The sequence below is a fragment of the Cynocephalus volans genome, chromosome 8 (assembly GCF_027409185.1).
Source record: "Cynocephalus volans isolate mCynVol1 chromosome 8, mCynVol1.pri, whole genome shotgun sequence".
NCBI lineage: Eukaryota > Metazoa > Chordata > Mammalia > Dermoptera > Cynocephalidae > Cynocephalus > Cynocephalus volans.
Genome location: NC_084467.1, coordinates 83,360,339 through 83,385,606, shown reverse-complemented (window position 1 = coordinate 83,385,606; position 25,268 = coordinate 83,360,339). Strand labels below are relative to the sequence as shown.

General features: G+C 41.0%; 1 protein-coding gene across 1 annotated transcript; it reads left to right on the top strand.

The window, feature by feature from the left end:
• The first annotated feature begins 46 nt into the window (after window positions 1-46).
• CNN3 (calponin 3) lies at window positions 47-24,615 on the top strand. The gene is made up of 7 exons (XM_063105163.1): window positions 47-375; window positions 18,476-18,597; window positions 18,794-18,860; window positions 19,702-19,839; window positions 20,207-20,323; window positions 22,066-22,212; window positions 23,512-24,615. Exons 1-7 carry the CDS (start codon window positions 319-321, stop codon window positions 23,851-23,853), a joined length of 990 nt encoding a protein of 329 aa, XP_062961233.1. The 5' UTR covers window positions 47-318; the 3' UTR covers window positions 23,854-24,615.
• The last annotated feature ends 653 nt before the right edge of the window (window positions 24,616-25,268 follow it).

Below are 25,268 nucleotides of genomic sequence, written 5' to 3'. Positions count from 1 at the left end.
CCTCCATTGGCCGGGCCTGCCGGCCAATCCTTGAAGGCCCCGGGAGGAGGCTGGGGGCCGTTTGTGGGGAGCCGCGGTGCGGACGCAGGCGAGGCAGCCAGCGGGACTCCGGAGCGACCGCGAGGCTCTGCGGGACCCAGTGGGACCGAGGTCGAGGCACCGCCCGCGCCCCGCCGCCGCGTGCGTCTCCTGCGCCGCGCAGAGGAGCGAGCTCCGAGCATCCCCCGCGACCGTCACTCCTCGGGGCTCGGAGTGGAGGAGCCGAGTGCAAGAGACCCCCGGACCCTATCGCAGCCTCTTCCCGCCGCCCGAACCACCATGACCCACTTCAACAAGGGCCCTTCCTACGGGCTCTCGGCAGAGGTCAAGAACAAGGTACGACCGGGCTCGGGTGGGCCGGGGGACCCCGGGCGACGCCGCCGAAGTGCCCTTGGAGGGGGACAGGGCCGGGCCGGGCTTCGCCCCTCGCGCCTGGGCTTGCTGGCGTCGCGGAGAGGAGTCGTCGAGGCGGCGCGAGAGTCGCTGCACGTCCCCGTCGTGTCCGATCCCCGGGCTCGGGGCGCTTTCCCGGTTTTGTTCCCGCGTCGTGGGCCGGGGCTAGCGGCGGGCGGTGGGGTTCCCAGGCGCCTGGAACCACGCAGCGCCGGCCTCCCGGACTGCGGGGGCCGCTCGGGGGCTGCAGGACGCGCCGCTCCGGGAAGAGGGCGCTCCCGCGTGGTCGTTCGCCCTTAGGCGGGGCCGGTCCGCGCGGCCGGGGACCCAGCGAGTAGCCCCCGCCGTCCGCCCCAGGCTGCTGGCCGACCCGGCGCCTCCTTCACCCCAGCCCCCCGGCCCAGTTCAGCAGCGAGCGGAGTTAGGCGGTTACGTGGCCGAGCCGGCCTCATTGTTCTTCGCCTCCTTCCTGGGAGGGAGACCGCTGGGTCTCACCGACCCCTGGGCCCCCGGAGGAATGGCAGCCGGTCCAGGACCCTTCAGTGTCCGGTTCTCGGTGCCTTGAAGCTGCTGCTTCTGCGGGAAACGTAGACAGAGCTTGAGCGCAGCGCTCTGGGAGTGTTATCTGCTGTAGACTTGACTCTTTTTATAGGATCCTGAGAAGTTTGTAGTACATTCGACTTTCACGATATCAAGGAGTATCTTTGTAGGTTGCTTTTGTTTCGGGTTTACTTGCTGAGGCGGGTTGTGGTTTGGAGTGATTGGGACCTGGTGACGCTCAGCTTTGCCATTGAGCGTAAGAATGCATTGGGTTTATCTTTGGGACTTTTGGCCTGGGAAAGAGATGAGAGACGTCCCCTCCCCAAATCCTCTCCTTCCTTCCTCCCTGCCTACATTCCAAGCCCATGACATCAGGGGTTTCTGGGGGGAGAGACTAGCCAATCGGCGCGGAACTGCGCACAGAACGCTCATTGTCTCCTTTCTGCTGTTCTGGCCAAAGCGCCACAAAGGAGGGCTGCTGTGATTTAATTCCCATTAACCTCCCGGGAGCCGAAGCATGTTAGGATCGCCGCCGCATCGTCCGATCGCTGGGGGAATACACTGGCATTGTCAGAGCTGCAGTGTCCCAAGGCTGCGGTGTACGCGGTGTGAAGTGAATTAGAGGTTATGAAGCCCACCGCTGTCAAACCCCAAGGGAGAGTTGAGGCTCATCTCTCCCGCTGGTCCAGTCTACTTATCATATTATAATTCAGTTGTTAATAGATTTTGAACGATCTTTGAAGCAAGGAGTTGATTTTAGTGTGTCTAGAATTGAAACGTTGAAGTCCTTTACCTTTTCAAATGTGTTACCCATTTTAGAAAAGTTTCCTAAACAGTTTTTTAAAGAACAGAAAGGTGAGTAGTTTGTGTATGATTAAGTCCCAACCTCACCAACTGAACACTTCGTAGCAAAAAGGGTTTACCAGCCAAGTTTTAGGAAGCCTTCCAGAGGAATCAGCACGTCGGAACTGTTGGATGTAATACCCTGGCCTGGCTTGCCCATTAATTATAATTCGCCCCTGTGGTTCTTGGCCGCCAGCAGTTGTGTCTCTTTACCTTTTGCATTGTAAATGAGGTGCCGATAACTTTGGCAGTCCTTCAAGTGACTTACTTTTCTTGGATGTTAATATCCATGCTAATTTTCTTTTTGCTGACTAATATAGCAGCTTCTGCCCTTTTCCTACTTATTATCGAGCAGACCCAAGGAAATGCACAGACTGCAGCTAGGTCACTATAATTATTACAAATGTTTAAAAACAGCAAAACCTCACTTTTTAGAACCTTTGGAAAGTTAGTTATAAAGGCTGTGGGTTTATCCCTTTAAGCACCAAACCTAGTTTTTAATAAGTGCTTCCATTGACGTGGTCCTTTCATACAGTATTCTTTCACAGGAAGTCTTTTGATCTCATCAGAGCAGTCCTGTGAGGTGGGAAGGATTGCTGGGATACTCGACATCATTTACAGATGAGGATGCTGAAACTAAACTGGGAAAGGATGTGATTTGCTCGAGGTCACAGAAAAAAGTTGGCATATTCTAAGAATTTTAACTCTAAAAGTGAGGTCTTAGTTTAGTGAAGTACTTGGGAATGTTCTTCTACATAAATCATTATTGTCTGACCCTTCCCCCCCTTTTTGCTGTCCACCTGTCTCTTGACATTGTGATTATTCATACAATACTGTTTATAGTCTGTTCTGGGCTTAGAAATCAAATATCCGTGCTTGCTAGGCTTCTGTTTGAGACACTGCCATTTGACTGAGGGCTCAAGATGGCTGGCTAGGTGAAGAGTGGGTATATGGAAATGTTAACTTTGGCATTGTTTGGTTTGGAAACCTTTTGATTCCTTCCTGCTTTTTCTTTATGTATTGTGTAGTTGACATGTTGCTTAAATGTCAGATTTTTTTTTTTTTTTTTCTTAAAACCTCCTTTAACAAAATGAAAAAAGTATAACATCCTGGGGAGACAGTGTGGAGTGGACCTTGGAGCAGATGTGGGTTCTAGTCCCCCTCTGCCACTGACTGCTGTGTATGATGTTATCTGACATCTCTCTCCTGGTTTCCTTATCTATAAAATGGGGGTAATAATAGTTATCACCCTCAAACACTGCGCTGTTGAGATGTGTCAGGCTTGTAGTAAGTACTCAGTGACTATTGTAGCTGTTAGCTCTTAGTAATTGGTTATTGGTATTATGTGTTTTAGATTTGTATGTCCCTGACTCTTTAAGTATTCAGTTTGTATTAATCAGCTTTTGGTCTCTTTGTATTCTAGCTGTGAAAGCAGTTCATCAATGAGTTGGGGAAGTCTGATCTTAAAAACTTCTAATCAGTACAATTTCAGAGAAAAATCTTTAAGGCACTTGTTTGATGAGAAGATAGATGGCAGAAGATGTAAACTTACTTTTTTTAATGGGCTAGAAGATGTTGGAAAACAATCTAAAAAATTAGGATCTTTGGGCCTGGAATATGACCAAAGTCTCTTTAATAACAATAAAAGAAAAAAAAAAATGACAACAAAAGGATCAATAACTTGCAGTCTATAAAAACCGTAATAGAGTAGAAGGGCCAGGGAAAACGTAGAAGCTGGTAGATGTAGATAGTTCAGTGGGATGGAAACACTCATGAAGTAATGGGTCCTGTGTGTGTATTATGCATGTTGAGCCAGGTTCTAAAATGCATGTTGGGGACTAAAATGAAAAGGGAAACAGCTCTGTGCCTTATAAGCCATGAAAACATGTAACAGGTCCTCAAGGGAAGCACAGAATTTCCTGACATTGGCTCTGAACAAAATGTTGGAGTCAGAATAGTTTCCTGTAAAGTTGAGGATGCAATGAAGCGTGCTCTCACCAGGCTTCTAGCACATGCTGCGGGGAGCTTTTTTATAGGTCTCAGGGAAAGGGGAAGCAATAGATTGGTGGTGGAGGGGGCAGGGCGAGGGGAGCTGAAATGATCTTACCTCAGTATGTTTTTTTTGGTAGGAGTAGGTTAGCTCAGTTGGTTAGAGCAAGGTGTTGTAATACTAGGTGTTGTAATACTAAGGTCAAGGGTTCAGATCCCCATACTGGCCAGCCACCAAAAAAATATAAAGATTTATTATTGAAAATCATAGGTCATTGAAGAGTAAATGAAACAACATGTAGTAGTAATTAGGTAGGATCCAATGTCCCATGAGATCTTCCCAGCCTGTGTCTGCACAGTGCCCTTTGGACAAGCAGTTTCTCCTAGAGTACCTCGGTTCAGAGTAACCCCATGGGGACTCCAGCTATGAAAGGTGGTCTGCCTTGTCTTGGTGCTAGAGCAGCAGAATATTGGTAACAATGTGTAGATGTGTTTAGCTTTTTTTCCCCCAAACAAGACCCATCACCTTAGGGTATTATCTATGGCACTGAAACAAGGAAGCACAATTGGATGGTTTTGGTTTTCCAGCCTGTCATTATCATAATATCCAAGAGAGTGAGGAAGTGCTTTATTTTCCTTCTCAGACTAGGCGGTGGTAGGAGGAAGCTTGTCCTTTGGATTTTTTGGCAAGTTCCATTTTACTCTAGGCTTTAGCTTCCTATGGTATATACCACATGCATTGGTTCTCCTTAACTCTGAACTCATTTTATAGCCACAAATGGGCTCTTAACTGTTATTCATATATACTTGTACCCTTAGATTTTTAAGGATTTCTGGAGCCCAAGGATAGATCCAGGTTGTTTGTGAGAACTGAGGCTTATGTAATTGTGGTGTCCTCATTACAAAAAATACAAAAATATCTTGCAGGTTTTACAAAAAACTTATGACCACCTGAACCCTTGTGAATTTGAAGATGCCCTAGTAGCTCTTATCCAAGGTTCTTGTCAGTGAGTAAGTAGAACCCAGTGGTTAAGAATGTGGTGGAGACTGGGTTGGAATCCTGGTTCTGCATCTTACTGTGGACTTTAGGGAAAAGACGTAATCTGTTTCTCCTCTGTAAAATGAGGATATATCGTAATGCTCACCTTTGCAGAGAGCTGTTGGGAGAAGTAAGATAGATAATCCATGTAAAGTGTTTAGGATAATGCCGAGAAGCAAAGGTTCATGTTATATAAATGTTAGCCATTGTTCCATTTTGCTGGCTGGTTCTCTGCTGATTAGGCTCCGTCCTGTGTTCTGAGATTCTTTTATCTTCTAGATGTTTATACTATCTCCAGAACTTCAACATTCATTCATGAATTTGTATCTGAATGAGGCTCTGGCAGATAGGAGACCATGACACCTAGCAATACTATCTGTTTCATTACCGTGTCAGGGAAATGATCTGCACACCCCCACGCCCTGTACTTACTTATCCAAGACTCTTCCCGCTAGGAGGCCTGCGATGCGTTTCCACAGTGAAATCCCGGGGTCTCTATCCCTGCTCCTTTTGGTCCATGTGGCCTTCAGGGCCAATGAGTTTCTGTAGAGCTAGAGGCCTTGATTTCTGAGCATGGTAGTATTCTGCTTTTTCTGCCTAAAAGGTTGATTCTCTTAAACAACATACAGTTTTCATTTCCTGGTTTCAGATAGGGCTTGTATTCTTCCATAGCTGACTGGTAAATGTATTTACCTTTCGGTGTTTGAATCTTTCTTGTCACTGGAGGCCTGCAGTTTTAAGTGTTCTTATGTAGGCTCTGCCTAGACCTGTGTGAAGCAGAGAAGATGAATTCCTAGTTTTCCCCACAAGATAGGGAGGGAACTTCCTCAGCATCTTCCCTCTGCTCCCAGGACTGGGAAGCTTCAGGGTGTGGGTGTGACTGTTGGGCGGTACCTCTGCTGCAGGAAGGCCAGGAATTAAGGACCTGAATGCAGAGGAAAAAGGAGGCCTTTTGTGCTTGGAGGGACACTTCTGGGTAAGTCATAACCTAAGTGTTCATGGTTATTTCCTCCTTCTCTCCCTAAGAATTTTCTAGGCGATCCTCACTGTGGAGTGGCTGGCCTGGGCTGGCTATAATTTCAGCCTCGTTTTTTCTCCTCTCCCCTGCTCCAAACATTTGGACACTGATCTTTATCCCCAGCTTCTCAGCTCTCCTTAGTGCTGCATGTGCTCCGCAAATGGATGGAGTGGATGTGGGCTTTCTTATTGCACTTTTCCCTCTCCTTTTGTTTCTCATGGGAGGAAATAGGAGAGAAAATAATCAATACCGTGTGTGGCAAGTCTCTCTCATTCTGTTGGTTAATTCAAACATGTGATTCTACTTTGAAAGAAAAAATAGCAACAGCAATCATATTACACTTCTAATGGAGTATAGATATTATACGTACACTAAACATCATATTGCAAGCTTGTCAGGGTTCCTGGCCCTTAGCAGCTGATCTGGAACCCGAGGGCTGCTCTTCAGAATCCACATAGCGCTAGATGCCTTCCTCTGAATGGTCCCATTCTCTGCTCTGAAGACTGGGGTGCTTGTTTCTGTTTTTTCCTTACCTTTCTTTCTAGTTGTTGTATTGGAAAAAAAACCCGCATCCCCCTCCACAACTCCCTCCTCATCCCAGTTGTAAATACACAGGTGTGTACTTTGCCAGCCTAGTTTTCATTTCTAATGTGCTTCCTCTCTGGGACTGATTTTTTTTCCCCTTCTTTTTCTTCTTTCAGTGACAGGTCTGGTATTGACCCTTTTCTTGCATTTGCTCTTACAGCACCTTCTAAAACATGCATGTGGCAGGAGACTTTTTTATAGGGGACAGTGGAAGAGTTAAACTGTTTTTAGTCTGAGATATCTCTGCCAAATATGTTATTTGAACTTCTGAACCACGCTGGCAACGCCCTTTGAGACTACAGATTTCAGTGGGCTGGTTTGAATCAATGCTCTCTTAACTTGGCAGCATATTTGTGTGCATCATTCTGATACAGTGATATGGTAGAGTGTACTTTTGGATGTACTCTTGCTTCTTCATGAGTTGAAAAGGACTTTATGTTAAGCCAGAGTCTAAGCCATCACCCTGCTCTCTATTCTTTACCCTCTTCAGGAAGGTAGCATTGTTATATGTGCTATATACAAATTACAGTATAGAGAGTTGCTGTCTCTCAGCTTGGTGGGGTAGGGATGGGGAAATATCCAGTAGTGGAAAAGACTGAGACTTTGGAGCCAGATGTGGGTCCAAATTCCTGCTGAGCCCACAGCCTTTGGATAAGTCATCTCTGCATGAAGACAGTAGATCCACCTTAGGGCGCCATCTTCCTTGTTCATGAGAATCTTCTCTTTTTAAAAAAATCTTTATTTTATGAATGAAATATTTGTTGGGAAGAATGCAAACAGTACCAAAATATAAAAGTAAGAAAGTGAAAGTGTACTATATCCTATATCCCCAACCACTTATACAACTTTGACTATCATTCAAATATTTTAGAAACTGACTTACATAGTCTGTTATATAGATTTCCACTATTTATTCACTACTTCCTTACTGGTGGATATTTCCTTACAAAGTACTTGTGTGGAAAAGTGCATAACTTTTGACCTAACATTTACATGTATAATATGGTATTGCCAAATTGCTCTTTTAAAAAAATCAGTTTATACTTCTTCCAATGGTATGAAAGAGAAGTAGAATCTCCTCTCCTCTTGATGTTAAAAAACAAAACTGATTCAAAGTGGACTTCAAAATTTAAGTCACTTGCTTTAATTCTTTATTACCAAGTCATGAGTCCCTGATGTCTGTGATCTCTACGCCATCTCTCGCCCCACCAGACTCAGGTGGGAGCTGGCAGTGGCATGAGGCTTTGGCATGGGGTGAGGGCATCTCTTTCATAGATTGATAATGTAAGTAGTTTTTTAAATGGAAAGCTTAGGCAGCATTAAAATGGTCTCATCGCGATGGCTATCAAGTCATATTAAGTAATTGGTTTTTACAGTATATTGAATTTGAAGGAGGAAATCTTTCCAGTTTCTGGATATAGGTATGGCCAGCAAACATAGGTAGAAGGATAAGGGCTGACATAGTTGAGTTCTTACAGTTTACATGAATTAACTCACTGATTCCTCCCAACAACCCTGTGATACAAGTACTACTAATGATCTCTGGTTTACACATGAGGAAACTGAAGCAGAGGAAACTTGCTGCTTGGTGTAGATGGGATTCTAACCCAACTGTTCAGTTTCCAGCAGTTTCCCATGCTCCTAACCATTTTAATCTAAGGCCAGAGCTGAGGGAGAATTGGTATCTGTCAAGGGGTAGAGGAGAAGGGTAATGTATCTGGAGAGGGCAGGCCAGAACAAGAAGCCCCAGGATAGTGTCTTTTAACAAGAAGCTGTAGGAGGAGAGACTGGAGGGGCCTCTGGGAAAGTACTGTGTGCTGCAGAGAGGCCAGGAGGAGCACTGGAAACAGGCCACTGGAGCTGGCTATTGAGAGGTCACAGGTGACCTTTTAAGAGATCATCTTCAGTAGAGCGCATTTCTATGGGGTTAGGAGGGTGTACTAAGTGAGGAAATAGAGAGGCTTGGCATGAAATAAAAGAGAAGCAGGACAGTGTTTGAGGCTGGCAGCAGGTTCAATCAAAGATTTGCTTGTTTCAGGCGAGATGGAGTAGCCTGTGCCCACGGATGGAACAAGTGAAGGGGAGGGCTTGGTATACATGATAGGTGGGAGCAAAGCAGCAGAGGGAAGAGGGTTAGCCATCAGAAGAAGGGCCATGCTGGGAAGGAGAAAGGAAGAGGACTTTGAAAATTCAGAACCATGTGGACAAGATATCTCCTCTTCCCTTGCCATTGTTGTTCCTCTTCCCATGTGAAATAGGAATGTTACTTTGCTCCTGACCTTGTTATCCTGGAGCCTCTGATGTCTGATGGCGTAGGGAACAAGGATAGGAAAAAATGGTCCAGGTAAGGCCTGAGCGTGGAATACGCTGTTGATTCAGCTGCTTTTCTCTACTAAGTCCTGCTAAGGTCTCTTTGCAGCCTGGGCACTTGCTCTCTCTCTCCTTGTTCCCTTGCCCTTGATCCGGAAGGGATGGGAAGTTGGGTTCATTTTGTTCGTGCCTGGTTGTATATAGCAAGCTTTCATTGTATAACCTCCAAGAGACCTTTGTGTTGGGTCTCAGCACTCTGATGGAAGGTGCAGTGCTTCCAGAGGAACTTATTTTCTCCCTCTTTCGTTCTCTCAGATTGCATTACAGTCATGTAAAATGTAGAGTTGCCTTTATTGTCTATGGAGAGGATCTCCTCACAGGGTCCTCTCAGGCTTCAGGACTGGAAAAGGGAACCATGTTCAGATTGACTTATTTGTTTTAAGGAACTCTGAATCCTGTAGCTGGTTATTTCCTTCTTTATCTTGGTGTATATGAAGCTTGGACTCCAGTTTGCATCCAACCTATCTTTGGTGGCATTTGTGTAGGACTTGGTGGCATGCAGGTGTTTGAGCCTTATCCCTGACTTCATCTTTTTTCACACTTCTCCATGAAAACAAAATGAACCAAACACCTTTTTATTCAAAGTGTCAAAAAGTATCATATGTCTTTGTATGCTGTTTCATAAGGCACAGTATAAATTTTTTTTTTCTTAAAGGAAATGGGAAATTCCATCCTTTTTTTTAATGGAAAGTTTGTATCCTTTAATTTTCATTGGGAGAAAAAGTGGTGCTATCTTGAACACTTAATATATCTGTAAGACTCATGAAATTTTACTAGCTAGCATCTCTCACATTTAAAATTGGGTGTTTCAACTCTAGCTGGTTGTAGAAAGCCATCTTTCTCAAATGGTCAGACTCCATTGTAGCAGGCAAAATTGGCACTCACAATCTGAGATCTAGATCTAGATTTCCAAGAGGAGTTCCAGGTTTGCCCAAGGCTGACTAAAGTGCTGGGATCCCATTTCTCCTTGGCCTCCTTTTCTGCCTTGTCCCATGGGTAGCTCACTGAGAGAGCCAGGTAGTGTTTAGACTCAGTTTTGAGGTCTGCAGATGGGAGCACTTGGATAAATGTGATCTGGGCTGTGATTTGGGAGTGAAGAGGGTTTCCCAGGTTGGTAGAGTCTAGTTCCTTCTCAGAACAATTCAATTTACTTTTGGGACAATAATGTTGAAGTGGATTTCGTGTCTTCCTCAAGTCCCAGTAGACTGTAAGACTTGTTCTGTGAGGTGAACTTGCTGAAGAGTTGATGAGGAGTATACATTCCAAAGCTACAGAAGAGTTGCTGCCACAATGTGCCATGTCATTATGGAAAAAGAGAAGACAACTTTTCAGTGCTACCTATGTGCCCAACTCAGGTTATTTTGGAGGCACCTAGAGTCCTGCTGAAGAGACAAGGGCTCGAAAATCTGGACAGCAGCAAAGAGCTGATACCTGCAAATGCTGTAGGTAATGAGTGTGGTAGCCTTTTAAATATTCTAGCAGTGAAACAAAGAAAACAAGGCTTGAAGAGCATGTCTGTTTTTACCTGTTTCACCTATGGGCCTTCAGCTAAGGTCCCCGTTCAGTACAATCTCTACAGATCTCTAAAATTCAAGATCCAGCCAGCCTTCTTCCCAGCAGGAGAATGTTCTCCAGCGGGCGTTCTTGCGGGTCCTCTACCTGCCTGTACTTCATTGGCATTCACATGGTAGTTTTCCATTCCTGTTTGCTTTTAGTCCATCTCCCTGGATTTTCTATGTATTTATCTTGGGTCTGTCCTCTGTGTGGCATTCAGAATAAATTGACTCCCTAATCAATATGACTTCCATCTAAATGCTTGGATGGTAGCTAGCCTGTTTCTCTTAAACCCCCAGAGTTCCTTTAAGGTCAAATATAGCCACTTCTGGCTAGCCAGTTCTCATAATAGGCTGTGTATGATTTTTCTGATCCTTTCACCACTCAGTTTGCTCCTTCTAGAAACTGATGTCAGTTTGTTAGTGTCCCCTTTTAGGATGCATCACTCAGAACTGATCACAGTAATGTCACAGACATGTTTTAACCTACCAGGGTACGGCGAGATTATTACCTAACTTCCTTTGTTTGACTGCAAAGCATTAACTCCTGTTTTGATCAATGTAATAACCTGGCGAGGTAGATAAAGCACTTCCATGTAGAAGGATTCTAATCCTGCTGTTGGCAAATTCATTTTTCTTCTCTATAAAGTAGGATGATAATTGCATAAGGTTTTATAGCTTACATACTCCTTTCATACCCATTTCTTGTAAATAAGGCTTTCCTTGGCTATCAAATGGGCCTATTGTGATTCAAACAAATAAGACAAGCAATGATATTTTAAAGGGGATTGTATAACTGGCTTTTCAAGCAGGGATTTTAAAATCTGCCTTACTCAACTAACTGAGTAAACATTACTAGTTCTAGAACTTTCGGCAGTATTTTACATATATCTTGAGTAATTCGTCTATTAAGCTAAGCAAGATCTTTCTGATTCCCACTTTTAATAAGTATGCCTTATAGCTTCCAAATCATTAATTACCAAAACAGAAGAAAACAAATCTGAATCTAAGACTTGAGGTTACTATGTGCTCCTCCTGCCTTGACATGGATCAGCACAGTGGGTATGGTGTTCCTTCTGACCGAACCCTACTTCTAGGGTGACTGAACTAGACCTAAGGAGTGCCATAGACATAAGGGACTTTTATCAGAAAGTAAAGCAAATATGCCTCTAGTGATCCATCTAAGATTACTCGATTGGCAGAGCAAGGAGATGTGAAGCCCATAAAAACCGGCAGCATTCAAATGCAGATTCCTTTTCATAACCAAATAGATCTTTTAATCTGAGGCATTTCCCTGGTCTGGTAATACTATCAGGAGGTGAAAATCCCTTATTGAGTGCCCACTATGCACTGGGAATGGGCTTTAGGGTACAGAGATAAACAAGAGCCTGTCATGCCCTCAAGGAAGGAACATGGGCAGGTGTTCTTGGACATGCCTGGCACGCCCACACAGGCTACCGGTGGCGACTGCACTTTCCCGCAGGTGCTTACTCTATCACCAGGAGTCCACTCTAGGAGGACAGTCAGGCTCTGCAGCCAGTAATGGAGAGACCCTTGCTTTCTGGGTGGGATGGGGAAGGACTAGGCCTGTCTCTAGTTTCTTTTTACTACTGTTTGCCAAGGTTTCTTTCACTGTGAGCTATTGGATATGCACATTTTTGTTCACTTTTTCTGATCTAGATTCTTCTGGGAATCCAGCCTTTATACTTATTCCCTCTTTGTGTAGATTTGAACTTTCAAAATCCGCCTTTACCTTGGTGTGTTCTAAACTTTATAGTCTGAATGTCATTTTCTAAACAGAGGGCAAAGCTGACATTCTATTTGTTTTGCATTTTTCCTACCATTTGTTATACTATTTGCTGTAGGCACTGGACCAACTCCTCTTTAGTTATTTTTAAAGCTTTAGTTTCTTGTCAGTTTCATAGTATTTGTACATTGAGTCACAGTGTCTTTGTCTTTATCTGACTATACATATTTGGAGGGACAAAATTGTGCTGGAGCATATGCCGATACCTTGACCTGAAGATCCAGCTGCACTTCTGAGAAAACAGCCTGACTTTAAAATGCTCTTAGGTGCACTCCTGTTTACCTGAGGCAAATGTGATTTTCCATGGCTTTGAAATGTCCGCTCATTTCTGATCCAACTTCTTAGCAAGTTATTGAATGAGTCTTAGATTCAGTGGTGGTCTTGAGAAAGCATGCAGTCTTCCTTGACATCATTGTCCCAAAGGTAAAGTGATTTCCTCTAGAATTCCCACTACTACCTTCCATAAGACACAAACCTGCTCTTTTTAAAAAATAGTTACTTCAGCAACAATCTGAAGAGAATTGGGATGCAAAGATATTCTAGGTAGAGAGAAGAGCTTGAGCAAAGACAGGAGAGGCAGGAATGAGCTGTGGCGAAGGCCAGTATCCCAGATGAGCTTGTCTGCACAGGAGCTTTCTTCTTGATTGTGGACAATAAAGTGTGAACAGGTTGCAGTGGGGTTCAGATAATAGGTATGTACCTCTGTACTCAAGCTGATACAAATGGAGGGCATTAATTGTTATAAGTATCAGGTAATAGAATGGGCTCTTTACCTATGGAACAGCCCTTTACCTGTCCTCATGGAGGCCCTGGAAAGAAAGAGACTACCTGTGACAAGTGGCGTGACCTGGGTTAAGTTACTTAGGTCACACTGGAATTGGGAGCACAGTGTTTTGAAGTTTTTGAAGTTTGACTTCAAAGCATGTGATCTTTAGTACATGTTTATAGCATCCGTTAGGGGAGAGATTTAAGGTAGGTAAAAAATGTTGAAGCTTGTTCATTGTTTTAAGAATGGCAAGTGAAAATGAAAAGGAAAGGCAGAGGCATCTTGATATTTGAGATGGAAATCTCTTTGGTTCCTGTTTTAAAACTGTGGTAGCTACTATTGTTCTACCTTTATTTTAAATTCCCTACTTTATATGTATATATGTGTGTTTTAACACACTTTATTTAATATTTGTCTCTTTCTGCTAGAATGTGAACTTTTATGGTGAGGACTTTGCCTTTGACCCATGCCTGGTTTGCACTAGCCATTTGAATGGAGGATAGGATGTTGGAATAATAGAGAAAGAAGTTGAAAGAAGAATCCAAAAAACATAGGGAATGCTTGAAAGAGAGATAAGCCGAAGTTGAATGATTTTACTTTGAGAGTTTGGGGTCATGTTGGATTGTCCTAGTGTTTCGAAACAGGGAGCCTAGGAGGATTCAGACACAACCGAAATTTGGGAGACTCTGTTGTAAACACCAAAACAATAACCTGGACTTGTCTGCTTCCAGGTTTTAACAAGCTCTTTGACAAGAATATTATATTGTGAGAAGGAATGTGTGTTAAAGACAAGTAGTCTTCATTCTTCAGTAGATCTGAGGGTATCCCTGGGTGTAAGTGGGGCCATCAGACAGTTCTTGTACATGAACGTCATCACTCTGTTTCATGCCAGGTACACCCCCATCTTTTCACCAAATTGCACCTTGGCTGAATGCTCCCTGCTTACACTGCAAAGCACATAAGACAATGTCGGAATCTTGCTTTGGGTCAGTTGTTGAGACATTTTTGAAGTTTTGTCTCCCTTGATACTGTCTCCCCTTTGGAGAATTCTGAGAGGGAAACTTCTTAAAACCTCAGTGCCAGGAAGGAATTGGCTGTTTGGTAGCAACTGGTAGGCTTTTATCTGATCTAGTGTCTCTCTTTACTATTAGGAAGTATAGGCCCTCAGGACTTGTGTTTTTGAAAGGGATCTTATCCAGTGCTGTTTTATATATGATTAATTGTAATACATATGCACATGATCTAGAAGAAGAATTGGCTGAAGTATAGGAGCTTACCTCTGGGCAGGGAGTGTGATTTGGGGGAGAGGAGTGAAGAGAGACGAGTACATTTCAATTTATCTCAGTGTTTCTTTCTCCACCTTGTTTCATTGGCACTGTCCCCAAGAATCATTTTAAACATTTTTCCTAATTGCCTCCTGGTCCCCACCAGATCTAACACAAAGAAGTAAGATTATCTGGGGTAAGGTTGAGCTTTAGAGGGTAGTAAGTTTTTGTAATATTCAAGGCATTTTTCTCTATAAATCACAAGAACCAGTTTTCACCCCTTTGGGGATAGTATCACCCTGTCGAGAATGCATGTGCTACATATTTCTGTACTATTTCTTTTTTTTTTTTAAAACATGTATTATTTTAGCAATCTAAAATAAAGGTCATGCAACTAGAAAGTATTGATTTGCATTTGAATGAAGCACTGAAGGGTGACTCCAAATGATACTCTTAGCTGTTCTGAGGAGAGGGCCATGGGAAGAACAGAAAGGCTGGAGCCAGCTGGGATGAGCCCTCGACGCAGGCCCAGGAAGAAGAGAGCAATTGAAGCTGCTGGAGAAATGAGGGCACAACAGGAAGGGAGGATGATCAACCCTATCAAATACCCCAGGAGGCTTTTTTCTTGGTCTTCATTTTCTTTGCTCTTTGATTGTGTTTGGCCAAAGGGATGTTGGGTGAGCCTCAGTGAGGATCCTCCAGCAGATGTGCCCAGACACGAGTCTCCTCAGCCGTGGGGCTTTCGCACCTGCTCCTTGACACGAAAAAGGTTGTGGGGCACCCTTTTGAGAATCCATGGGTGTTTCAGAAAGGAAGGATGGGAAAATAGAGAAGGGGGCTGCTGTGGATTTGGAAGACCAGGTAGAAAGGACAAAAGTAGCTTGGGAAGTTCAAGTCAAATACATCTTGAAGAATGAAGAAAATCGTGTTTACAAACCACTTGGAAGAGTGATTTTAAAGCAAATTAGAGTGAAATTTCCATGTGGTATTAATGAAGTGAGTAATAAGATTAAGTAATTTTTTTTGAAACTAAATAATTTCTTAAAGCTAACTTTCTTTTGTTGCAAGGGAGAAAATGTCAGCATTTTCTGCCTGATGTTAGAAATTAAAGCTTTTAGATGAAAATAGTAAAAAAAATTTATTGGCCAAAGCTTTCTTTTTAATTGCTCGCAGTCTCTTGATTTTAAAAGATAATACTAATTAGCTGGCTTGACTGCAGAAAGCTCGCACATTAGAAAAGTATTAGCAGTATTTGGGTAGAAAAATCCTTCTCATTCCTTTAGTTAAAGAAAAACCCTAAGTCAAAGTCAATGGCTGTATGATGGGGATGCATTCCTAGTTTTAAGTTTTAGTTTATCATGTGGGGTCCTGAGTTTTGCATATATGTGCTGATGGATTTCTCCTGTGCACATGCCAGTATACTAAGTCTCAGAGATGTAGCCACCTGTACAGAGCCCTACCCCACAGCCACATTGGTAGAGTCAGGATTTGAACCCAGGTTTATCTGACTCCGGTGCTTGATTTTTCTACCTCATCACTCCCTTGATGAGAACTGTCAACAGAGAAGATGAAAATTTCTCACTGGGATTGAATAGGATATTTCAAGTTATGTCTATAATCACTCTGTGGTTTGGGGCACAACACCCAATCTGTTGGACACATTTTGAACAAAGGAAACATAAATATGTTTTTATATTTTTCTGGTTAAATAATAATTGGTCTCATTTGCTATAACAATTACCATCACCATTCTGTGAAAAACCCCAAACCCCTCTAACATAACTTCATCTCTACATTAGAAAAAACAAAGAGAAAATATTTCTTCACAATTTTTGATTAATTACTAAATTGTGTAGACAGCTTAGAGTAGAAAGGGACCTAGTGTACTCCTCAAATCCAGCCTTCCTGTTGTATAGTCAAAGTCCTGTTTTCTCTTTTTCTCTTCTGCCTGTCCCCTTCCATTCCCCAACCTCCAGTTTATATGGAGAGAATTTATTTTCTAGCCACCTAGAACAAGACTCCAGTGTGAAAATATAGTCAAGACTTAAAAATTTGTTTACCAATTTAAAATTAATTCCGTTTTCTAAAGGTGCCATGTATAAATGGATTTGTTTCATTTGTTGGAGGAAATACATTATCCAAGAATGTTTATCTGAGGTATAACAGTAGTAGTGGCTATGCCCTGCATCCCAGGAGCAAGGTGTGTCCCTGTGCAAAATCTTCCAGCATCTCTATCTCCTCCTTCTCTGTTTCCCCCATCCATATGTCCACATGACCCAAACTGGCAGGAAATATAGATAGACATGTATTTTTCAGGGAGTGGGGCAGGAATCACCACACATTAGGTAGCTTTACATTGTCCATAAAACTATCTTTTATAAACTCTCCTCCAGACCAAATTCGATCCGTGAAACATTGCACAGTGTTAGTTATCTTAATATGAAAATATAAACTCGTTGAGTTTCCTTTTATAATTCTGGTTAAGTAAATCTACAATTTAAATAAATTATCTGTTATTATGTCAAAGGTATAGAGCCATTCTCTGACTTGGAGTGGGGGCTCTGCAGAGGATCGAGAACTGCCATCTCTAAATGATGCAATAATTAGTGAAATCATTTGCTCTCTGTACATAAAGCAGAAGCCTTACCCCCTCAGTGGTGGGGGACGGGGAGAGGGCCTCTGAGAACAGCACGAGGAGTGGTCTAATTGTGTGCTAGGAGATGTATACCTGCACGCTCAGGTGCATAGTGAGCCGGTGAGAGGGTTACATGGAACGTAGATTTTTCCACTTATTTGACCTGGGAAATGGAATCTTTTTTCTACCTTGAAAAGTATAAAAGGCTGTCATAGCTGTTGACAGACATGAAAAGGGACTGTGATCAAGTGCAACAGCTTGTCTTTTTAAGACCCGGTGCTGGTTTTCACTGTTGGGTGACTTAAATGTAAGCTGGCCAGGTTCTTTCATATCCGTCCTGCTCCTGCTGATCCGTGGTTCCTGTCTCTTGGAAAGGACCCTAATGCAGCCCACAGTCCCATTTTCTGACACCAGGAGCCCAGGGCATTTCTCACAGTTGTTTCTGTGACTGGTGTAGACTGGGACTTGAAGGACCTCCTCTTGGCTAAAATGCCATGATGCCATTTCATTTCTTTCAGAAATTAAAGCTAATTATGTTTTATGGACAGCCAACATTTCTACCATTCGTTTCCATTTGCAGCAATGCTGTAATCAACTCCCAAGCTCACGATTTCTGTCCCCAGGCATTGCCTGGGTGTAGTGGGCATTTTCACCTGTGCGAGTGAGAGGCCACATGATACATGATCTTTCCTTTTTCCCAGCTGTGTTCTTCTTAACCCTGATTGACCATCCCTTTAAGGACTCTAGAAGAAGGAATAACTTAGGAACTTGAGCATGTGATTTTTAAAATATTTTGTTTAAATTATTATCTTTTTTTAATTGAGGTCTATGCTCTTATTATGAAGGGATCTTTCAAAACCTGTGTTTAACAGGTAGTTTTAGCATGTGCAATAGCATAGCTTCTGCGTTTGTAAGTTGCCTTTATTATAGAATTTTGCAAGTAAAAAGTTAAATTTTCTTTTAGTTTTATGAAATGTTTGGATGTCTGTGTACTAAGGATACAAAAGTGAATTAAATGTTATTTTTTTCTGGTAAGGAGTCTAATAACATAGAGACTACAAAAACAGAATTTTACTATTGTACTATAAGTACAGTAAGTAGTACTGAGAAAAGTGTGTGTGTATAGTGAGTAGCATGTATTTGGTCGAATAGAAGTCAAACACCAGAACTTCCAGGCAACAAAACTATTAGAATGATATGTTTTGGCCAGTTGAGATATTGTGTAAAGTAGTTGCACATGTCAGAATCCTCTCCCCATCTTTTTTTAGAATATGGCGATTAATGACATAATCTTTAAAGTGTAAGTCATGTCTGGTGCCGTATTGTAATATGCTATTAAATCCTTGTCACTTCATGTGTGTCATGAAAGGGAATCTCTTATCTTTATGGGTAGTTTCTCCCTCTCAGTGCCACCTTCTGTCTGTACTGTTCAAAATTTTGTATAACACCGTCTTTGCCAAAAATTTATTAGTTACTGGCGCTCTAACAGTTAAGTTTGCCATTGAACTCTACTGAGTGTAATTTACTGCATGTCACAGCTGTGGTCTTGATAATGAAAGCAGAGCAAGTAGTGAACCAGCAGCTTTTGATCTTTTAGTGAAGTTCTTCTAAAGGTAGTTAACTTGTATTTCAGATTGCTTCCAAGTATGATCATCAGGCGGAAGAAGATCTTCGCAATTGGATAGAAGAGGTGACAGGCATGAGCATTGGCACCAACTTCCAGCTGGGCTTGAAGGATGGCATCATCCTCTGCGAGTAAGTTATGGCCCTTGAATGTCTGTTTCTGCTCTTGCAGTCCTTTCCACAGGCTTCCCAGTCCAGGTGTCAAATCTTGATATTCTGCCACTGTGCTTAACGCTTTCCTTTATTGATGTTAAAGGAACAGGCTTTATATTCCAAACCTTGTTTTTGTGTGACCAATAAACAAGGTGTCCTATATTTTTCTTTTCAGACTCATAAACAAGCTACAGCCAGGCTCAGTGAAGAAGGTCAACGAATCCTCATTAAACTGGCCTCAGGTAACAGCCAAACCAGCAACTTCTGGTTCTAGTTGGTTATTTTTTATGTAGTGAACATGTGATTTCAGTTTTGTTTTGTTTTGGTTTGGTTTTTTATTACAGTTTTTAAGTGGACGTTTTAGCAGAAATTTGTGCATATGGCTATATTTAGTTTTTTTGCCATTTAAAAAAATACTTCCATAATTACTTATTGAACTGATTCTGTAATTATTAGGTGTTTAGCTTAGAAGTTTTCCTATATTTAATCTCTTTTCAGAAAGGAATAGATATAGCTTACACAGAGAAATACAACCTAGACCATAAGGATGAACTAGGGAAAAAGCAAGGCATTTGATATTACAGCTAATGGTTGACTATAGAACACTGTATCAGACATAATCTTAGTTTGTGAATGTATGGGGTTAGGTAAAATTGGATATTTATTTGATCTTGAGTGTGTGTTTTGTAATATGAGAGAATGAGCATTTAGTAACCACACATTATTTTGAAATTAAAATTAAAGCACATAGTGAGTTGTTTATTAATGTAATTATCTGCTTTTTGACATAGAACATTCCAGGCCTGGATAGCTCTGACACAAAGTTCTTAAAAATGTATAAATAAGATCTTGCCCTTAAAGAGCTGAAAAAACTGCTTAAAAATATTGACTATATGTGACCCACATTGAGAGATACTCTTTCCTTTTCCAGAGAGAACTGTGCTTAGTATGTATTTCGTTAGAATCCTTGCCAAGTAGCTTTCTGTCTGGCATCTTATAACTAGTGATGAAGACTCGGAATTCTTAGATATTATGAATGTCAATATTTAGCCCCGAAAGTTATATGACTCTTTTTCTTTATAGTTGGAGAATATTGGCAACTTTATTAAAGCTATTCAGGCTTATGGTATGAAGCCACATGATATATTTGAAGCAAATGATCTTTTTGAGAATGGAAACATGACCCAGGTCCAGACTACACTGGTGGCTCTAGCAGGTCTGGTACGTACATGTCTTTAATGGCTGGTTAAAAAATCCCTAGCACGTTAGTAATGGATTGCGTCATTGCTCTCCCGTGGGGCTTTAGTCTAGGTGGGGAGGGGCCTGTCTCTTCTGTAATTATTAGCTTTGTGTAAAGGCTGCTGACATCAGCTGCCTTTTACTAGATAGCTTAATTATAATACTCACATTTTAGAGGGTACAGTCTATTACTGAAGAGTCTTAAATTTGGTTTCACCTCTAGTTTGGATCTTACCTAATAAAGCCTTTGTCTATGAAGGTATTTCCTTGTTGTTCCTTCTGTAAAACTCTGTTGGCAGAATATCTACTTAAATGTTCCTTTTCAGTTAGTGTGTATGTTTCTGTCTAGGCTAAAACAAAAGGATTCCATACAACCATTGACATTGGAGTTAAATATGCAGAAAAACAAACAAGACGTTTTGATGAAGGAAAATTAAAAGCTGGTCAAAGTGTTATTGGTTTGCAGGTCAGTAATGTGGTATTGCTTATTCAATTACTTATTCAATATCGTTAATTCTTGCCATACAAAATGTTAAGTCTCTGACAAGTAAAGAATAGATAGAAGTAAGTATTATAATGTAGATTTGGAGGGATGGATATGTGGTTTATACAATTTATATAAAGCTCATGAGACAGTGAAGATGACTGTTTTAAAAGAAGCCTCATGTATGCCACCTGATTTGACCATTGTTTCTCCAGGAAATAAAATTTGTTTTCTAATCATTTTGTCTTTTTTTTTGTTTTTAAGAAAATGTACTTTATAAATTCCTAAATGTTGTTGACCAAATAAGGCAATTTTATAAAACTTTGATGCCACAGTCATTTATTTACATTAGTAAAGCATGATACAGCAGCCAAGCCCTGTTAGAAGTTGTCAGAATTCTTCGGAAATACTTAGTTCAGATGGTTTTTTTCCCTTCACTTCGTTCCCCTGGAGAGTGTCACAAAAATATCATCACTAAATGCCCTAAATGCTGTGGGCTTGACTCTGATATGTGCTTGATACGATGCCTCTCCCTCTCAATGGAGTTCATGTGAGGTGGACTTAATTTTTGTATAGTACAAAATTGTATTAGTGGTGAGAAATTGAAAATGTAAATTTCCAAACAGTAGTCAGTTCCATAAAAGGAACTTGTAATGTAAAAATGAAACACTAGAGTTTGAAAAGATAGGTTAAGGAGAAAAAAACCAGGTTATAAAATACTGTGGTCACTGTGATTTTTTTTTTTTTAATTAAAAAAAATGCACATGCAGAGTTTTGTATGTATATGTGTGTATGTACATTTGTATCTATAAATATATACACAGATGACATAAAAAAGCTAGAAAGATATTCACAAATGTTGACAGTAAATGTCCAGATGGTGGCATTACAATAACTTTTCCCCCTTCCTTTTTGCTTATATATGTTTTGTGAATCTTCCCCAATGAACTTTTATTACTTTTAGTTATAAAGCGCTTCTTTAATAAATCTTGTTTTTAAGGAAAAAAGGCCAACAGTAGATACATGTCCCCAACCAGTAGAACAGGGTGTGCTGGTTAGTCCTGAAGCCTTATTGTTCTCAGTGGGGAAGAGAAATTAATTATACTTCCTCTGGACTTGGTTGAGTTCAGATTACTCATTCTGCCTCTCTCTCTGGCTCTGTCCAGTAACATGTGAGTTGGAAGAATAAAATATGGCTCTTTTCCCATGAAAATATCATTTTTGATTTTGAAACTTAAATAAGTTGTTAAGCTCCCAGAGAAAACACCTGGCATTTGCTTTCACATTTTCTGTAAAACGTATCTGGAGTAGAAAGGAATATTGCCTGGCCTGAGAGTGCTTCTGTTCAATTAAATAACAGAAGCAGGTACCCCTTAATTTGGTTATCTGTGCTACAGAGAATAGGAGGAAATTATTCATAATTTTGCCACTGTAATAGCTTTTCGTGCATCCATCCATCTGTTCATGTATGCATGTTTAGGTATGGTTAATTATGCTGTGACGTTTTATATACAGTGAATGTTTTGAAAATTTTCCTTTTTAAAGTTAGCACTTGAAATTTGTTTGTAAAAGCATAGAGTTTATATTTAGATGACTGGAGCCTCAGCTCAGGAACTTGTCATTTGCACCCCTTCCATCTTTTTAGTGGCACAGAAAGTTTTGTTTGCGGTGCATATGTTGTTGACTTCTGAAAATTAGTGCTAATTTTATTTTTAACTCAAAAGATGGGAACCAACAAATGTGCCAGCCAGGCAGGCATGACAGCCTATGGGACCAGGAGGCATCTTTATGATCCCAAAATGCAAACTGACAAACCTTTTGACCAGACCACAATTAGTCTGCAGATGGGCACTAACAAAGGAGCCAGCCAGGTAAGCGATACTTTTTTACACTAGTAGCAAAGAGTTCAAAGAGCTACTTTAAATTAGCCCTTACCTTATTCTTACTCACTAAAAGTTCAAAGTAGGTATTTTTTTGTATAATATTTTTAGAGTGTATTCCTAGGAAAGTAGATTTCCTGAGAAAGCAAAAAAATCAAGGAATCTTTTTTATAGCAACAAAAGTATGGTATCATTGTTTTTGTTGGCAGTTAGAACAGCTGGCCTTTCTACCAAACCAGAAGAAAAAAGATAGATTCATTATAGTGTTCGTGCTCCAAAATCCAAATAAAAGATTGCTCACTTAATTGGTGGCTTTTTTTTTTTTAAGGAGCCGTCAATTAAGCTGATAGGTAAAATGATCAGGTGTTCTACTAAGAACTGTTTAACTAGCATAAGTGGGTAGAAACACAACGTGGTGAAAATGCTGGTATTCTACCACCACATCCAAGACAGAAAAATGTCCTTGCTAAGAATAGTCCACCAGCACCTCAGGAGGAGGTTCTGATAACCGTTTGCAAGCAGACAGGTCTCACATCCAACAAAAGTGGGGATATGGTTTGAAAAACATTTTTTTAATGACCCCAAAATGAAACTTGTTTGCCCTGTATGGAACACATCCTGCCACACATGTCATTGTGTGTGTCATAGCTGCCACTCAAGTTTGCTTTTTCACCCACTTTAAATCTGGAAGTGTGTGTTTGACATACATACGGAAATGAGATATGAGTTATTGTACTCTGGAAGAGAGTGGAGTAGCTGTCCTGAAGTGGGTGGCTTGTGTGTCTCAGCGCCTTTTGAAAAGACTCAAGTCCTTAAGGTCTGCTCAGCATAGTTCTTGATGAATGTGTTATAAGCTTTTGAAAGTGGTAAGCTGAATAGTGCATATGGTCATAACAGGCATTCAAATATAACTTTCAGGTGTGCCAGCATTATGCTGTGTTTTTACTTTCTTTATGGCTAATCCTCTCCCATAATCCAAAGAAGGTAGTATTGTCTCCATCTCACATATGGGAAACCTAAAACTAAAAGTAAGTTAACTTGTTTGAGGCCACATTGCAACTTTATATCAGAGCAAGGATTTGAAGGAAGGTTTAGCTCAAAAGCCAGTGAATATTGCTTCATAAAAGTGATTCAGTATCAGGATATTTTGGCAAGTTAGCTTTACCCTTGAGCCAAATGAAAGTTATTATATTAGTGTTCACATTCAATGTAAATTTCATAATGTATAAAATACTAACAAGCATAGATTTGGGCTGCTGTTTTAACTTTTATACTGTGTTCTAATATCAGGCGGGGATGTTAGCACCGGGTACCAGAAGAGACATCTACGATCAGAAGTTAACATTACAACCAGTGGACAACTCGACAATTTCTCTGCAGATGGGTACCAACAAAGTTGCTTCCCAGAAAGGAATGAGTGTGTACGGGCTTGGGCGGCAAGTATATGATCCCAAATACTGTGCTGCTCCGACAGAACCTGTCATTCACAATGGAAGTCAAGGAACAGGAACAAATGGGTCGGAAATCAGTGATAGTGATTATCAGGCAGAATACCCAGATGAATATCATGGCGAGTACCAAGATGACTACCCCAGAGATTACCAATATGGCGACCAAGGCATTGATTATTAGATTTACACAGAGAAGCTCAGTATTTAGTCCATTGTTTTTATTCAGTGAGAACCAAGCTAGCCTTGAGTAATTTTTATCTTGTCTTCCTTAAACATTTATGCTTATTGTACCTTAAGAAAAAAAATTGCCTTACATACATTCCTTTTTCCTTTTCTGCCTCTTCCCTAAATAGTTGCCTTTTAGTGCTGTAACAGTTAAATCCTACAGCATAACCATTAACTTGCATATGAAGTAAAAAGGAATACTGTGAAAGAAGAGTACTCTTGTACAGCCAATTCTTTTATTAGAGATCTATGCATTTTTACAATTTTAAGCTGGTATTTTCAAACAATAGAAAATTTTTGTTTTTAACAGTTGAGTGTATCTGGTTTCAACATGGAAGACTAAACTCATGCTTATTGCTAAATGTGGTCTTTGCCAACTAAATCTAAGATGCAGCATTTTAGAAATTTACATATCAATGTTTCTACAATATTGTTTGCTAATTTTTAAATAAAGTCATGATCAGTGTGCATTTGTGATTATATGTGTACTCATTTTCTTACCTAAGCTGATGAGATCTTTTCCGAGTGGTGTTTCTGAAGGAGCAAGCACAAAAATGGCCTGAAGACATTTAAGTCTGGGGGGCATGTTTGCTCTACCTGTTTGTGCCAATGTATCAATGTAGAGTTGCTGTTTTCTTCAACTGTATTTATTGCTGCATTTCTCAGCATAAACTTATCTCATTGTATTTTTTATAAATAAATATTTTTTTTGAACATTCATATGAACCACAGGCTGATTATTTTCTGGCTAGCTTCCATAGAGGTAGAGTCAGATTTTTTTTTTAAAGGCACTCTTTCCTAGGTATTTGATAAGGTACTTTTACATTGTTTTATCTAATCCACTTGACACCGCACTCCATACGTAAGGAGATTGAAACTTAGAAAAATGAGGGGACATGCCCATTGCACATAGCAAATGACATCCAAGATTCAAGGCATTGTCTAACCCTTGCTTATTTTGCTGTGACTTGGCTGCCCCAATTCATCTTAAATTCAACTTGGAATAATCTTAAAATCATCTTCAGGAATATTGTTGGGAGCAGGGGGAATTTTATGTTCACATCCTAGGGTGAACAAATATGAATAAGAGAAACTGCCTCAGAAATAGTGTGCTGTTTGATAATTAGCTAGATTTACAGTAAAACCTAAATGTTAAGTCTTGACAGAGAGAAGGGCAAACAAGAACTAAATGTCACAGTGACAAGAATGCAGTCACTGAAAGAAAATTGCTAACACACTTTCTGACATTGTCTCAGCCAAGCGATTTCTTCTGATAGGATTGGCTCTCCTAGGCTGGATGTGGAAACGTGCCTGTTTGTTTTCTTGCTAAGGCAGATAACAGGGACGTACACGTGGTGGGTTTGATGAACG